The sequence below is a fragment of the Pristis pectinata genome, chromosome 23 (genome assembly GCF_009764475.1).
Source record: "Pristis pectinata isolate sPriPec2 chromosome 23, sPriPec2.1.pri, whole genome shotgun sequence".
Lineage (NCBI taxonomy): Eukaryota > Metazoa > Chordata > Chondrichthyes > Rhinopristiformes > Pristidae > Pristis > Pristis pectinata.
The window spans coordinates 9,126,137-9,144,033 of record NC_067427.1 but is presented as its reverse complement, the minus strand read 5'-3'; the positions used below and the strand labels follow the sequence as shown (position 1 = coordinate 9,144,033).

The 17,897-nt window shown below is 37.1% G+C and overlaps 1 protein-coding gene across 2 annotated transcripts in view; it reads right to left on the bottom strand.

Annotated features, from left to right (window-relative positions):
• Positions 1–17,897, bottom strand: part of ttll11 (tubulin tyrosine ligase-like family, member 11) — a 125,688-nt gene that overhangs the window by 51,217 nt on the left and 56,574 nt on the right. For both annotated transcript variants that reach the window (XM_052037394.1, XM_052037395.1), the window contains one exon: positions 15,990–16,108. In XM_052037394.1, the coding sequence (XP_051893354.1) occupies positions 15,990–16,108 (119 nt within the window). The remainder of the gene's footprint in view (positions 1–15,989; positions 16,109–17,897) is intronic.

The window sequence follows — 17,897 nt, the reverse complement described above, 5'->3', positions numbered from 1 at the left end:
ACAGTGAAAGCACATAGTCTTTCTCGCAGGGAGTGGGTGCTTAAAAACAAGACAGCATAGGTTTAAGATCAGAGGTAAGAGATTTAAAAGGAACATCAGGGGCAGCTTCTTCACGCAAAGGGTGGTGTGTATTTGGAATGAGCTGCCAGAAATACTGGTTGAGGAAGGCACATTTGCAACAATTTAGATGTGTCAGGATGTGCCCCGGGCACAAAAGCCATCTAGATAAGTACATGGATAGGAGAGGTTTAGATGGCTATGGGCCAAACACATGTACATGGGACTGGCTTGCTAGGCAACACAGTTAGCACGGATGAGTTGGGCTGAAGGGCCTGTTTCCATGCTGTATGACTCTATAACCAGTTTACACTTAGCTATCCTGCAGAGTGTAGTTTCATTATAACATTATTGGCCCAGGGAAAAATGATTACTAAAAAAAACAAAAATCAACAACAAAAATGAATCAAATCATCATAACTGATGACCAGGCATCTTTTTCATGCCTACTCAGCCAATGACATTGACATTCGACCAAGGTGAGTGCATTACATTATTTGATACACAGTCAAATAAAAAGCAATTGCTTGGCAAATGGGAACCGTGGATATTGTGGAGGCTATTTTAATTGGGAGCAGAAGTTTTACCCTTCAGTTAGCACTTCATAACATTTGTCATTTGTTTTGGTGTGCACAATAAATCCATGTCAAGCACAGTACAAATTATAATAGATGATAGATGCATATTTGCAAAATTGTCAGCATTGATCTATATGATAAGTCAGAGTGGAGAAAAAGGTGGGCAAATTGAAAGAAGTAAATTCTTTGTGGAATGCATTTTAAGTTTGGCGGATAATGATCTTAAGAGGGTGGGAATAAAGAGAAACAGATAAAGTTAACCAAAGCATCCTAAGATACCAGCTACTCACATTAAAATGGTAATTGTAGCTTGACTAACAAGAATGCAATAATGTATTTGGTTGTGTTTATCAGTGGTTCAAGTACAGTAGAAGAGGTAATGGAGATATCATCTGAGAAAGACGTAGATTGGGAGCTCCTGGGTGAAGAGAAATATGCTTGATAGCATCCTGCTGTAGAGAAAAATTCTGTAAGAAGATGCAAGCAAAAAGAGTCACAACCTGGCTATTCCCCGAGCTGTAGCCTCACCCACTTCATCTTCCACTGGTGTTCTGATGTGTTTCTGAGTTCACCTTAGTCAATTTACACTGTATTTTGTATTAAGTCCCATTGTATGTTCACCGTTTAATAAATAATACTATAATACCCTAGGTTTATCTGCAATGAAAACTAATGGTCACTAATGCATCTCCACAGAAATATGATGGGTTTAGTGATCCCTTTTAGAGCAGATTCAGTTCGTATCTTGTGCTCAGGGACACATCCTGAGAGCTAAGTGAGGTTCCAGTATATGCTTAATCACTAAAAAGTGATGGAAGGGTTCACTGATTGTGTTTTCACATAACATTTACTCACCAACAACTGCTCACTAATGCCAAAACAGGGACCAAAGTGCCAAATTCCAGAGATGATCTGAGAGTGACTATCCTGACATCAAGGCAGCATTTGATCAAATGTGGCATCAAAAAACGCTGATAAAATTGAAGTAAATGGGCACAAAAACAAGCTCCAATAAGTGGAGTCATTACGGGACTTCCTTAGGGCACTGTCTTAAGGTGGAACATCTTTGGATGTTATATCGGTGACGTTCCTTCTTCCATCATAAATTCACTAGTGCATGTACACGAATGATTGTACAATGTTCATTCCATCTGCAAATTCTCAGCAAATGAAACAGACCATGCTTACGTGCAGCGGGACTTAAATAACATTCAGCCACGGGCTGAGAAGTAGCAAGTAACGGTCATGTCACAAATTTGCCTGGTAATCACCATCTCCAACAAGAGGTCTTAAACATCCACCCTTGACATTCAATGGCATTAACTTTGGTGAGACCCCATGTTCAACATTCTGTCGTTCATCACTGACTAGAGACTCAACAGACCAGCCACATAAATATGGTGGCTACAATAACAGGTCAGAGGTGGGTATCCTGTGATGAATGACTTAACTTCCGACACCTCAAAGTCTTTCCACCATTGACAAGGCACAAATCAGGAGCTTGGTGGAATACTTGCCTGGATGATACAGCTCCAACTCTCAAGAAGCAATCATTCAGCCACACTAAATATTCACTCCCTACACCAACAATGCAGCATCTACAAAATACATAGCAGTTACTTGCCTAGGCTACTTAAACAGTATCTTCCAAGGATAAGGGCAGCAGGTTTATGTGAACACCACCACTTACAAGTTCCCCTCCAAGTCGCATGCCATCTTGACATAGAAATTTATTACTGGTCTTTCATTGATGTTGAGTCTAAATCCTAAAGTTTCCTATCCAACAGCACTGCAGAGGTTTAAGAAGGACTGTAGTGGCTTAAGAAAGAGGCTCATATAAGCTTCCCAGGGGCGATTAGGAATGGGCAATAAATACAGGCCTCATCAGTGACGCCTGGATTCCAAATTATAAATTTTAAAAAATAGATGTGCAAGGTTCATTTTTGCAAGTATGTCAGCTGGCTCAAAATATAACCAAACATATATTGATGATAATTGGAAATACTGGAACATAAAAAATACTCATATTTCACTGGCAGAGCTGGTGTGTGGTCATAGTGTTCAACTGTTGGTAAGGTCAAATAACAGTAATTGAGATATAATACTGAAAATTAACTGGAGAAATTTAGAATGATACTGTATATTTTATATAATAATCAACTGACACCATAAGTATTGAGTTAGCATTCAAAAGAGTTAATGGCTTTCTGTAAGATTTAAAAACAGAAGATTTAAGTAATTTATGTCAGTTATAAAGGTAGATACATTTTGTAAATATGCAGCATGTGTTATTAAATGATCAAACAGAGAAGCGAGAACAAAATAAAATTTTCCAATTACAGCCATCCATCTCCAAAATAAATGTTCTAGTGCAAGCTAATATGGAAATGATGGAACAAGAATGTTTTCTGGCTACAAGCAACACTGTTGGTAAAGAATTTACAGCACAGAGCCTTCAGGAAAGCACATAATGAGAACAGGATATTAGAACAGAATTTTGTGGTGTGTGTTCATGCATAGTAATAAGCAATGATTGGAGCATTTTACCTTGATTTTGCTTTACTTAGATTGACCAGGTATTTTACTAGCTCAGTTTAAAATTGTTGCCATGGTATTGTTTCTAAATATGAAGCAATGCATCTACATAGCACGATTACAGGAGTCATGGACAATCTTAGTTTTCCAATAATAAAGGGCAATAAGTAGTTTTGATTATTTGTTAAAATGATCATTAAGAAAAGCTCAAATGACAAAAGAATGAAATAAGGACAATTAGCTTCCAGTATGACTAGTTTTTAATACTATGCCTGATTTTGCATATTTCATATACTTTTTAAAATTCAACACACAAAGTAGTTATTTGATGATTTTGCATGCATCTATCTGAGTAACATTAATTCTGTACAACATTAGGCTTTTGTGCACCTTTTGGGAGTTTAGTCTCTATGCACCATTATTCCATTCAGCTTCACAAGATACATCATTCCATCCACTGGGGTGAATCACTGAAGCCATAACCTGAAAAACTCAAATCTATATTTAACGACATAATTAACCATGGAAACTAAAAAGTTATTTTTGAACGAGAATAATTTTAAATGTGTAATTTAAGCTACAATGGGATGAAATTGGTGTCGGAACATATAACACATTGTTATATGTTCCGACACCAATTTCATTCTATTGTAGCATAAATGAATAATCTACACCTTGCCTTTCAGAATGTCTTCAAAGGTTTTTGAAGTCTAAATACGTAATAAGGAACTTGCACAGCAACACAAATCATTTCAATGGGATGCAAGCCTGTGAAGGTGACTACATTTTCAGATGTTTTTAATTTGATTACTCTAATAAAATTGACAAAAGAATTCCGTTAACTTCTAAAATTAGAACTGACTGTTCTCCATGTATTTACCAAAATCTTTTAAAAGTTGACAATAGTGTTATAATGAGTTGAGAACATATGACTACACTTGGTCCCTTTGCTAGAATGAGGCCAAATTGCCAAGTGTCCTCACTAGTGATAGTTTCAAAGTTGCTGTGTCATTGACAAAGGAAAGAAAGTATGGCATGACATCCTATTGTTATTATGGCTTTACTTTTTTGACTGAGATATGGAAATTGAAGACATTAGTACTGCTTTTCAAAACTATTAATAAAGAGTGAAAATTGAAAAATTAAACTGCGAAATATATGTGACACCTTCATTTTCTTAGTAATGAACTACTCAGATGTTTTTTTTAAGCTAGCTTCTATTCTTATGGTTCATTTGTTTTAATCTTCCAGATAATTACAGTCAAATCAAAATCTTTCCCCACTGTATATGGCTCATCTGTTTGTAAACATTCACATGCTGGAAGGACTTGACTCCAATTCTTTGAGGAATTGTCTTTTCAATGAGTTTAAACTGTGAGATTATTAAAAAATAATCACCAAACACATTATGATGCTGTATACATCCATCAGTAATTTCTTACTTGGGCAACTATCAACAAGAAAATCTGTAACCAAAAAGTAAGTTTTTGAATGTTTAATAAATGCACAAAACTTTTGAAAATAATTTTGATTCATTTATGTATTCATCAATTTGAAACATTTGGGAAAATGCTAAGCAATTCAGAAACCAGAAAACAAGCAAAATGAAGAAAATAACCTATATAATTCAGAAACTAATGCACATTTATTCTAGTAATAAGATGGTGGTGGTACACTTGAGCTATTAACAGTCTGTAGCTGTGAATTGTTATTGTATTATACACGATTGACATCAGAGGTCAGATCTGTGCTATTTACTTTTACACAACATAACAGCTGCCAGAGGTATTTCTTGGACTGAAGCTCATATAAAGCAGAATAGGTAGTTGGGAGGTTAAACAGTTTAGAATCAGCTGCTACAATTATTCAATATTGGTACTTTCCAAATGTTGCTGATCATTTTAAATTCCATATCCAATAGCCTATGCTCAAAAAATATTATAAACACAATAAAAATTATACGTATTTAGTTCTCTTTCTCTACTGTCTTTTAAAGTGTACAACTTCTGTCCTTTCACTTAATTAGAATGTGGTGCAGTTTAATGTGTATAAAATGTAAAGGTGCATTGTGGCTTGCAGATATAGTAGTAAGTTTGAGGAGCATTTTAGAACTCGGCAAAGAAGACCAAGAAATTGACGAAGAAAGGTAAGACAGAATACAGAAACTTACAGACTGTGAGAGCTTTTACAAGTATAATAAAAGGAAAAGGTTGGGGCAAATGCGAGCCCTTTACAAAGACAATTTATAACAGGAAATAAGGAAATGGAAATAGTCCGTAACAGAGGAATTAAAACAATTACTCTGAAATCATCTTCATGGAAGAAGACACACAAAACCTACAGGAGATATTAGAGAATCAAGGGTAAAGAGAGAATGAGGAACTAATGATTAGTCAAAAAATAGTTCTAGAGAAATTGCTGAGCTTGAAAGTTAATGGGTTGCAAGGATCTGGTGACCTATATCCCAGAGTTTCAAAGGAAGTAGTTTTAAAGACAGTGCATGCTCTGTTATTATCTTCCAGGGTTCAATAGGTTCTGTAATTGTTCCAATGGAGGAAACAAATGTGTCATGAACACTTAGGAAAGGAGGGAAAGAGAAAACAGAGAAAACTACCAACCTGTTAGCCTAACATCAGTAGTGTGAAAATACTGAAATTCATAATGAAATATGTAGTAACAGAACACCTTGAAAAGAATAATAGGATACAGCAGAGCCAATAGGGATATATAAAAGGACAACTGTGTATAACTAATCTTCTGTAAATCTTTCTGATTAGAGAATAGACAAGGGGGAACCAGTGAATGTGCTGTATTTGGACTTTTGAAGGACTTTGATAAAGCTTAGACAGGAGGTTGGTCAATATGGTTACAGCACATGGAATTGGGGAAGGATTGAGAATTAGTTATTAGACAGAAGGCAAACAGTGGGATGAAATGGCTCCTTCTCAGGTTGGCATGCTGTGACTAGTGGGGTCCCCCAGGGATAAGCGCTTGGGCTCTAGCTATTCACAATCTGTATCAATTATTTTGCTGAGGGGACCAAATGTCATATTTCCTAGCTTGCTGATATTAAAATTAGCAGGAACGTGAATAGGGGTGAATGTAAAGAGGCTTTAGGATGGTATGAACAAGACGAGTGAGTTTAAGAACATGGCAGGTGGAATACAAGGTGGAAAAATGTGAAAGCATCCACTGTGGTGAACTTAACAAAAAGGCAGAGTATTTGTTAAATGGTGAGACACTGGGTTGCGTTGATGTTCAGGGAGTGGGGTGGGGGGGGGGGGTTCTGGTGCACAAGTCATGGAAGGTCAACAAACTGAGTTAGCAAGTGATTAGGAGAGAAAACAATATGTTAGCCTTTATAACAAAAGTATTTTATTACAAGAATAAGGAAGTCTTCATGCAGTTGTATTGGACCTTGGTCAAATTACATCTGGAGTATTGTCTACAGTTTTGGTCTCCTTACCTAAGAAAGGATCTATTTGCCATTGTACAGTAAAGATTCACTAGATTGGTTCCAGGGATAGTGGGCTTGCCATGTGAGAGGAGACTGAATCGACTGGGACTGTGTTCTCTGGAGTTTAGATGAATGAGAGTTTAGAAGAAGAGTGATAACTTACAAAATTCTTAAATGGCATTATAGGCTAGATTGAGGGAGGGTCTTTCTGAGCAATCTAGGACCAAGGTACATTGAGAATATGGGGTAATGACTGAGATAAGGAAAGATTTCTTCACTCAGAGGGTGGCGAACCTTTGGAATTCCCTACCCTGGAGGCCTGTGGAGGCTCAGTCATAGTGTTCATTCATAACAGAGATCAATAGATTTCTGGATGTTAAGGGTATCAAGGAACGTGATGATAGGGTGGAAAATGGTGTTAAAGTAGAAGATTGGTCACAATCTTGATGAGTAATGGAGTAGTTTCAAAGGACCAAATATTCTACCTCTGCTCCTATTTCTTATGTTCTAATCTCTTATTGCTTTTGATAATGTAGGCCTAGTTTCCTCAGAGATTGACATCTGCAAATCTTGTTCCCAAGCATTTTTAATTTTATCTAGTGGAACCTTACTCATTCCTAATAACCTGTCATAAATATTAGATATTGAGCCATCATGAAAAGGCTTCAAATTAAAAATTACATCTAATAAATTTTTATCAGGACTCCTAGGAAAGGAATGTAGTTGAGATCGAAGAAAATCTCTAATTTGTAAGTATCGGAAAAATTATACTTGGTAGACAATTGTTCGAACGAAGAAAGGTTTCCTCCAACAAACAGATCCTGAAAGCAAGTAATACCCGATTTAATACAATGTATTCAGTAGTATTTTTATCCTCTTTTTTGATGCATGTACTCTAGTTTTTCCGTGGATTTAATAAAAATATTGTAAAGAAGATAACATAAGCCTATACCATTTATATCTAATAGGTGATTGTCACATGCATTTTGCATACAGCGTGATTGTAAAATTAATGGGACGAATGCCTAGTAAATTTATTTTGGTGAAATCAGGGGACAACGTTTTTCAATAATAATGAGATGCTATTATAATAATCCAAAGAGAACAAATCTAACTCAACTTCAGTTTCCATTCCCATTTGAAGGATAGCACCTTTAAGGGTGTAGTTGGTTTTTCAGTCCTGCACCAAAATATCAGCTGAATTAATGTGGAGTGCTACTTGAAAATAGGACATATTTTGTAAAGGATGGGAGGGATAACAGTTGAATATAAATATATATTAGCAAATTATAAGATCTGCACCACACGATCACACATTGTACAATGGTGCAAAATTCTTTTTGGTGTCAAAATGGTGTCAAAATGAGCATTAAGACAGTTAGCTGGCAGTCTCTACATTAAAATAAATAATGTGTGAATTCCATGTTTAATTGTCTAACATGTTGCACTACAAGGAAGCCACATCTCAAAGGGAGGAAATCTAAAACGTTACAAAGTCAAAAACAAAGTCAAAATTGAGTTTATTGTCATATGCACAAGCACATCCATGCATGGGTAAAATGAAAAACTTATTTGCAGCAGCATCACAGGCACATAGCAATAGAGACACAACATTCACAAGAAAAACATAAATTATACAAGAAAGAACACAATTAGAACAGAAAAAAAGTCCATTGTACACTGAGATAGTGATCAGGGTTGTGCAGGTTAGTTCAAGAATTGAATGGTTGAAGGGATGTAGCTGTTCTTGAATCTGGCAGTGTGGGACTTCAGGCTTTTGTACCCCTTGCCAGAAGGTAGCTGCGAGAAGATGGCATGGCCCAGATGGTGGGGGTCTTTGATGATTTATGTCATCTTCTTGAGGCAGTGCCTCATGTAGATACTTTCGAGAGTGGGAAGGGATATGCCCATGATGTATTGGGCTGAGTCCACTACTCTCTGCAGCTTCTTACTATGCATTCCTGTGCATTCAAACTGCTGTACCAGACCATGATGCAATCAGTCAGGATACTTTCAACAGTACATCTGTAGAAGTTTGTTAGTGGTCAGTGATGTGCCAAACCTCCTGAACCTTCTAAGAAAGTAGAGACGCTGGTGCGCCTTCCTTTTGATTGCAACTATGTGCTAGACCAAGGACAGGTCATCTGATACATTAATGCCCAGGAATTTAAAGCTGTTTACACTCTCTACCAGCAATCCACCAATGGAGACTGGTGCACGTTCTCCCTCCTTCCCCTTCCTGAAGTCAACAATTAGTCCTTTAGTTTTAAAGATGTTGAGTAAGAGGTTGTTGTTGCGGCACCACTCATCCAGGTATCCGTTCTCACTCCCGTACTCTAACTCATCACCACCTGTGATTCGTCTAACAACTGTGGTGTCATCAGTGAATTTGTGTATGGCATTGAAGCTGTGCTTAGCCACACAGTCATGTGTGTATAGGGAGCTGAGCAGGGGGCTAAGCATGCAGCCTTGAGGTGCATCTGTATTGATGGTCAGTGAGGAGGAGATGTTGTTACCAATCCTCACTGAGGTCTGTTGGTGAGGAAGTTGAGGATCCAGTTGCAGAGGGAGATACAGAGGCCCAGGTCTTGAAGGTTGATGATAAGTTGGGATAAGATATAGTGTTGAACGCTGTGCTATAGTCAATAAACAGTAGCCTGACGTTTGTGTTCCTGTTGTCCAGATGGTCCAGGGCAGAGTGAAGAGCCAGAGAAATTGCATCTGCTGTCGACCTCTTGTGGTGGTAGGCAAATTGAAGCAGATCCAATTCATCTCCAAGGTAGGAGCTGATTTACGCCAAAACTAACCTCTCAAAGCACTTCATGACGGTTGACATAGGGTTGATGTAATCTATGATCCCACTTCAGTATTTATCCCACATTTCCTTTCAGCCACTAAAGTTACATTGGGTAGATTGCAATGCATGTCAATTTACCTTAAGGAAGTCAGCACTTTAGTTTGCCCTAAGGATAGTGACAGGCTACTTTTTTTTTAAAAGACATTACTCTCTGGACTTCATATCTGATAACCCTGCAATACATATTGTAGAGTTACATCATGAAGGTTTTTAAAAAAAAATGTTAGGGTGGAGGCTGGAATGAGGAAACATTTTTTCAGAAGATATTTGCTGTATTCAGTTCTTTCCATCCAAATCTCTCCTGCTTTCAGGAGGCAAAGTCATGGCAAGGCATGTTTTAAATAGCAAGGGAATGAAACAATATTCAAGCTAGACTATCTTTCAACCATTTCCGGTATAGCACTACCAGGCCGAAAGAAACAACGTAACCCTTGAGAAACAGAACGTCATCTTCCTTCTGGGCATGTCGCAGCCTTCCAAATTCAGGAAGTGAATTCAACAATATCTGTTTACTTGCTTTCTCTATTTGTATAAGAACTGGCCAGTTCCACTGTAAGGTTATGCAGCTATAACATTAACTCAGTTTTTCTTATTTTGCAGACACTGCTTGATCTGTTGGCTATTTCCAGCATTCTCCTTTTGGTCCTCTGCAACAGCTCTGACCTACATTTCGCAGTTTTTACACATCCTTTTGTTTGTTTTCTCTCTCTCTAACTACTCTCATTAATTTATCAGATAGTTTCATAAACTTCATGTCACCATAGTAACTCTAGCCTCAACCTATCAGAGATGTTCTCTTCATGCCATCTATCCTTCCCCAATTCTCTCTGCAACTTGAAACTAATTTATTGTCTTGCTTTTCCAATTCTATTGAAGGGTCTTCAACCTGAAATTTAACTCTCTCTTTCTACAGAAGCTGCCTGAGCTGTACAGTGCTTCCAGCAATTTCTGTCTTTATTTCAGATATCTGGCATCTGAGAACTAAGAACTCACACACCTTTCCAACTCCCGGCCAAAATTATCTTTGGTGAAAAGATATTTTGCCTTTTACAATCAAAACATTCCAATTGCTTCAGAGTCAAGAAAGTAGTTTTGAAGTGTAATTAGAGATTACCACATTGGCACAAAAGATCCCACAAACAGTAACAAGATAAATAACTGTTTATGAAGAATAGATGTGGGCTAGGGGACTAGAATAATTCCCACTCTCTTCCTGGAATGGTGCTGCAAGATATTTTACATCCACCTGTGTGGATAGACAGGATCTTAATTTAAGCTCTTATCTAAAAGGCAACAACTCTTTCAATGCAAAGTATCCCAAATACTGCACTAGAATAATAGTCAAGACTGCATTATTTACAATTCTTGTGTGCAATAGATCTGACTAAAATAAACCCTTTTAATTTGTAAGAAATTTAAGTGCAGGTTTCCTGACACAAAGAATTAAGCACAACTTATTATGTATTTACAATGAAAAATTATGTTTAAATTATGGATATTAATACAGTTTTTCAGTTACTATAATAAAGTATATAATGTAATTGTGACTTATTCAATTGAGATCAATTAATTTCAGCTAACTGGACTAGAGTGTTTGAATGTGTAAAAAGTGAGGCAGAGAAACCACAGCACAATTTTCTCATGCAGATCTTGGAGTGCAGCAGTCTCTGAGAGTGGGTGGGTGGGTGAGTGAGTGAGTGGGTTTTGATGTCATCTTCTTAACACTGGCCTTTGCTTAGCTAGTGTGACATTGCTGACAGTCACTGGAGAATATTTTCACTTTTTTAATAGTTCACTTAAGTGTTAGGACAGAGACTGGATTACATTTTAAGGACCCTATATAAATATAAAATATGGCAGGAGAGCTCAGTCCTGTGCGTTGTAATGGCTTGCAGTGTATGGAAATTCCAAGACACTTACAATCTCAAGGTGTGATGGATATTCACTTTCCAGGCCCCAAAAAGGCTTATTGCTAACCTCAGCTTTTTAGCACAGCAGCATGACCTGTACAAAGGTCAAGAAGTGGTTGCTCATTAAGCTAAAATCCCTTTTGCAAGAACAGCAGAAATTGTCCAAGGCTCAAGATGTTTGTTGTTTGCTAAGTTAAACTTCTAACCAATATTCCCTGCTCAGCTTCTTAACATAAACAAGAGAACATTGGGACCACATTTACTTAATTAAACACTCCAGTCACCTGGCCTGGAACTGTGGTTGAAAAAACATCACATGCCAATGATGTCAACTAAGTGAGAAAAACAGGATAAATGTTAGAAAGCAGTCCAGGTAGGGGGGAAATGACAGAGAGAAGGGGTTACAGAAAGAAGACCTAGAATTCAATCCTCAGCCTTTGGATTTTGCGACAGACGACTTGTTCGTTTGTAACTTGCTGGTATGACTTTTTAGCTTGTAAGAATTGTATTTGTGTTTGGAAATCCTTTGTAAGTTACAAGTCGTTGTTAAGAATTACTTATTAGAATTAAACATATCTCACTTAAAATAAACTGTGTTTCAACTGCTTTGTTAGCTGGAAGTATCTTCTCCTTGGTTGGAAGGAGGAACCCACCACTCGAAATAGTGATTATTGACAGCCAGACCTTCCTGTAGAGACTAAAGTAGTGAAGTAAACTAAGGTCCTCGAAGTGTAGGTTGATACAGTATAATCTCCCTATAGTGAGGGTACTTGTAGATACTTATGCCAGATAGAACTTAAAGTCTTGACAAGTTTAGAGCTCTCAGACAGTACATTCAATAGCTTCACAAAGGACGACATTCTCAGGGGGTGCCTCTGGTCTGGGTAGCATGAGCCCTTGGTTTTGGAGCTTGACTATCAGCTGGAGGCACCACAAGGCTGAAAGTTATGCTGATAGCACGCTTTTAGAGCTGGTTAGACTGCAGCTTATGGAAAGTCATTTAGTGAAAGGAAGGTGGGTAGGTAGGGGAAACCTCAGAGTGCATCTCACTCTAAAGCTGTTTCTCCATGTTGGACAATCTATCATGCATCCCTGAGAAACCAGTTAAAGCCAAGATCATAGAGCCCTGGGAAGGTCAGCTGCACAAGGAAGGAGAAGCAAGAATGCGAGGGCAATAGTGGTATGAGACTATATAGTGAAAGGAATGGACAGGCACTTCTTGCAGCCATTAGCATGAATCGAGGATATAGGAATAGAAGACTGGATCAGATGAATGTGTGGCTAAAGGAATGGTGCAGGAGGAACAGCTTTAGATTTCAGGAATACTGGGTCCATTTCTGAGGAAGATCAGATCTGTATAAATTGGATGGGTTGCACCTGAAATGGAATGGGTCAAACATCCCTGTGGAGAGGTTTGCTAGTGCTTTTGCCAGTGTATTTTTTAGTCTTTTCTAGTTTAGATTAAAATTGTACTCATGGTTTTGTTTTGTCAATCATGGTGGTCATATTTGTAAGGAAAATGATGGAACAAGATTTACAAGTTGAAAAGACAGAGTGAAACATATCTAACTTTGCTGATAGCACAATGATGGGTGCCAAAGTGAGCTGTGAGGAGGATGCAGAGGATTTGGAAAAGGATATGTAAATGTAAGATTATGTATGAACTTTGGCTGAAAGAATAGAAATAATATATTTTTGAACAGTAAGAAATCAAAAATGTTGCCATAAAGAAGGATCTTGGTATGATAGTTCACGAGATGCAGAAAATAAGGATGTCTATAACAAGCTATCAAGGAGGCAAATGGTATGTTAATCTTGCAAGTTTAGTTGGACGGGAGAGGAGAAGGAGGTGCAAGAAGTGGAGTTGGGATAGCAAAAGTGAGGAAGCCTTGCCAAAATTGTACATGGTTTTGGTGAGATATCATTAGAAGTATTTGCTGTTTTATTTTCTGTACTTACGTGTCCTGGAGTCAGCGCACCATAGATTCCTGACAGATTGATTCTTGGTATGAGGGTATTATCCTAAAAGGTAAAATTGAGTATAACAAGCCCAAACTGGAGCTTAGATTTAATTATGATGCATAAGATTATGGGAGGGAGTAACATAAGAAATTCTGAGAGACTGTTTCTTCTTGCTGGAGAGTCTAGTACAATGGAGCATAATCTTAGGATAAGGAATTGGTGGTTTAGGTCAAGATGAGAAATTTTCATGCAGGTGTAAATCATTGGAATTCTCCCACTCATGGTGCTGTAGTCATTGTATTCAAAGCAGAAGTTTATAGATCTTGGACAACAAAAAAAATCTGATCATAGGATACTGGGCAGGAAAATAGATGAGGGATAGATCATACTGAATGGCAGAGCAGTTTCACTGGTACACAGGGTTTACTCCTGTAAACAATATGTTCAAGGAGAAATGCTTAAAAAGAGTAATCAAAATATTCTAAATTTGTTTAACTTTCAATATGATGCAGCTTACAGCAAGTCAGATATGGCATTAAAATACCAAAAGTATTCACAGATTAACAAGATGTTTTTTTTATATCAGATGCCTTGGCTCTTCATAAATTCACTCCAGATCCTCAGGAAACATATTCCCTGAATCAATCTCCTTGTGCTTGTTGCTGGTGACAAGAGACTAAAAATGGTCATAGTGGTGCCTTAATACAGTGAGGATGTATTTATTAATAGTCAATAGTTGGTAACAAATGAGCCAGAATGGTCTAGTTATGACTGGCTTCCAGCAGACTGTTGACTATTTACTAAATGCTACAAAATACTATAAAATACAACTGCATGGTAAATATTTGGAAAAGACTTCATATATTGAAGTTTGTTCAATATATCATTTTCATAGAATCACAAAATTATACAACACAGAAACAGGCCCTTATGGCCCACCTCAACAATGTCGACCGTGATCCCTATCAACTCTAATCCCATTTGCACACATCAGATCCATATCCCTCTACACCTTTCCTACCCAAGGACCTGTCCAAACACCTTTTAAATGTTGTAATTATATCTGCCTCCACCGCCTCCTCTGGCAGCTCAGTCCAGATATTCCCCACCCTCTATGAGAAAAACTTACCTCACAGATCACCCCCCTCACCTTAAACTTATCCCCTCTAGTTCTAGACTCCCCTATCCTAGGAAAAAGATTCAAAATATCTATCCTATCTATGCCCCTCATAAGTATATAAATTTCTATCAGGTCACCCCTCAGCCTCCTATGTTCCAGCGAGAATAAACCCAGACTACCGAATAACTGCAGCTCTCCATTCCATGCAACATCCTGGTGAATTTCTTCTGCACTCTTTCTGTTCCTACCAGATCCTTCCTGTAGTATGGTGACCAGAACTGCACACAATATTCTAAGTGTGGTCTAACCAACGTTTTGTATAGCTACAACATAACATCCCAACCCTTATACTTAAAGTGCCTCGGTGAATGAAGGCACGCATACCCAAATGCCTTTTTCAGGACCCGATCCACCTGTGTTGCCACTTTCAGGGAGCTATGAACTTGCACCCCAAGGTTTCTCCCTACATTGAAATTACTAAGGTCCACACCATTTACTCTATATGTCCTACCAGAATTTGACTTCCCAAAGTGCATTACCTCACACTTATCTGAATTAAATTCCATCTGCCAGCGGTCCACCTAACTTTCCAGCTGTCCTTCTTTATTATTAGACAACCGTATTCACTATCTATGACTCCACCAATTTTCGTGTAGTCTGCTAACTTACTACATACCATCTACATTTTCATCCAAGTCATATGTATATGTATATGTATGTGTATATATATATATATATATATATATATAGATATATAGATATATATAGATATATATAGATATAGATAGATAGATATACAGATATATATAGATATATAGATATAGATATCTATGTATTACAAACAATGGCTCCAGCACCAATCCCTGCGGTACACCACTTGTTTCAGACTCCTAATCAGAAAAACAACCATCCATCACTACCTTCTGCCTCTTATCACCAAGCCAATTTAGTTCCAGTTTGTCAACATGCCTCAGATCCCTAATGCCTTATAGTTGGCATGTAGTGTAATTTAGGAATGCTAGGAACCTTAGTACATAATCTTCATATATAGTTAAAAACTAAAATTAGGGAATGTAATAGAATGTATCAATATTGACTTAATCATCTTTAACAACTGGATCTATATAAATAGGCTAATTCTTTTGATATCTGTTTACTAGAACCCAAGGTCACAACACAATGCCCATGACTGCAGTTAAGAACCTATGCTTTTCGTCAATACACAGATTACAGGACTTCAGTGGTAATAATTCAGTTATTTGATTTATTAATTGCAGTTGAGGAGCAATGCTGTCTGTCTCTTCAACCTACTAGTATGGGCTGTACTAGCTCTTGGATAAACCTCAGGTAAATACTTCACAATAAATGTGTAGGATAGGCTGACACTTGCTGACAATAAATTTAAATTAGCTTTGAAGGAAGGAAAAATCTGTTTCACAGACTTAAGTGCCGATAAAGATGCAGGAACCTATGTTGAGAAAAATGGAAATCTGAGATAAATCTATACACTTACTGATAGTAGTTGTTTTTTTTAAATGTTGGATCTACCAAACGAAGTGTATCTCTAATGATGGCCACTTTAATTTCTTCATCCACAGGACTGGGAACATATTCAAACACTCCTGGAGAAATCTGTGAAATAAACAACACTTTATTTTGCACACTGCAAGAATTTGTAAATCTCACATGACATTACAAATCTCTTAAATGTTTTGTGCTGTTTTTCTCACATCACATATGAGAAAAGTATTTATCAGATAAGCAACAGCTCTAGTGCAATCTCTTAAGTAAAATTTCAAAATTAGCACTTTCACCAATATTTTTTGATCTCTCCATATTGAAGTATGTATTAAGTAGGTAAAATTAAAGGATAGCCAGACTAAATAATAAGGTCACCAAATCAGCTTTTGAAAGCTCCAATTTTGTGGATTACAAAACAATAATTTTACAAATTGCAATAATAAATTCAGTCTGTTTTTATGGAGGGACGGAGGGGTGAAACATCATTCTCCATTACATGTTCGTGCCGCTTTGTCCTCCTCTATTAGCAGGCAAGATTAAACCATAGTATGTCCCTCCTGTTCAGCTTGGAATTATACATGTTTCACAATATATTCTAGTGCATACTTAAAATATTCTACTGGTATTGTTCAAACCACATTCCCACAGCTTCCTTCTCAAATCTCAACTTGCTGTTTGATAATTTTATTATTTTGACATTGCTTATTGGTAATGGCTTGAGAATAAAACAATTATATTTTTATGGAAGCTTGGATACAGGTTTAGTTTGGTCCTTCAAATATACCTTGAAGATTAAGAATGTACAATATAGATACTGGAGTAATAGACTTCATTCCAGGCTCTACTTTGGCCAAATAAATTTTTAACCAACCCTAAAGGCATGGGCACCACAAATTTTTCTGCAGATATTTTTGATTAACCCATTCCTCCAAACAAATTACTTCCCCTTGATGGAGGGGCAAGGACTAGATTTGGCAGGTATAAAACAAAGGGGAAGAGAATTAAGAGCAACATGAGGAAAATGTTTTCTAACAACATGTGATTGGAATCTGGTGGAGGCAGGTTCCATTGTGACCTACAAGAAGGAATACATAGCTGAGAAAAATTTGCATGGCCTCGAGGAAAGCACTGGTGGGTGGAATTAGGGAGTTGCTCTGATATAGAGTAGGCAAGGACATAATGGGCCAAATGGCCTCTTTCCATGCTATAACCATTCTATGATTCTATGAAATCCCAATCAACAAAACCAGAAGTAAACAATTGATAGTACTCTACCACTCACTGGCTTGAACGTATGTACACTGTAACATTCTACCACATTCATTTGATTAAGCTAACTGTGGACAAAAATATTCCAAGAGTATCGCTTGGCATCCTTGATCATGCAACCCTCTGTTCTAGTTAAATATGAAGCAAAGTGAAACAAAACAGGTAAAAGGGATCTGTGATAGGAAGTGATGAGTTATCTGAATAATGCCTCTATTTAATAATTATATGCCACACTTTATATGATGCTTACTATTTTCTGCACTTGTAGACAGGAGTCTTGTCTGCAGTTTCACAATCTTTGCAATGGATTCCATAGCAACAGGGCATGTGTTAAAACTGAATATTTTTATGTGCAGGGTACTGCAGTTATCATTTGCTTTCGACAAAACATGAAAAGTAAACATTCTTGATTCTACTTAAAAAATGTTAGGATCATCATGTGGAAAATTTTAATAATGATTAATATTAATATGAACTAAAGGAAAATAAATAATAATAAAGGTTTAGTAATAATAAAAGTTCCACTTAGTGAACAACTGAAAATATTTAATTTAAAATTAATCTTTCATTTTCTGTTTATGCCTAACATTTAAGTAATTTTGTATACCATATTTTTGTTATATTTTAATTC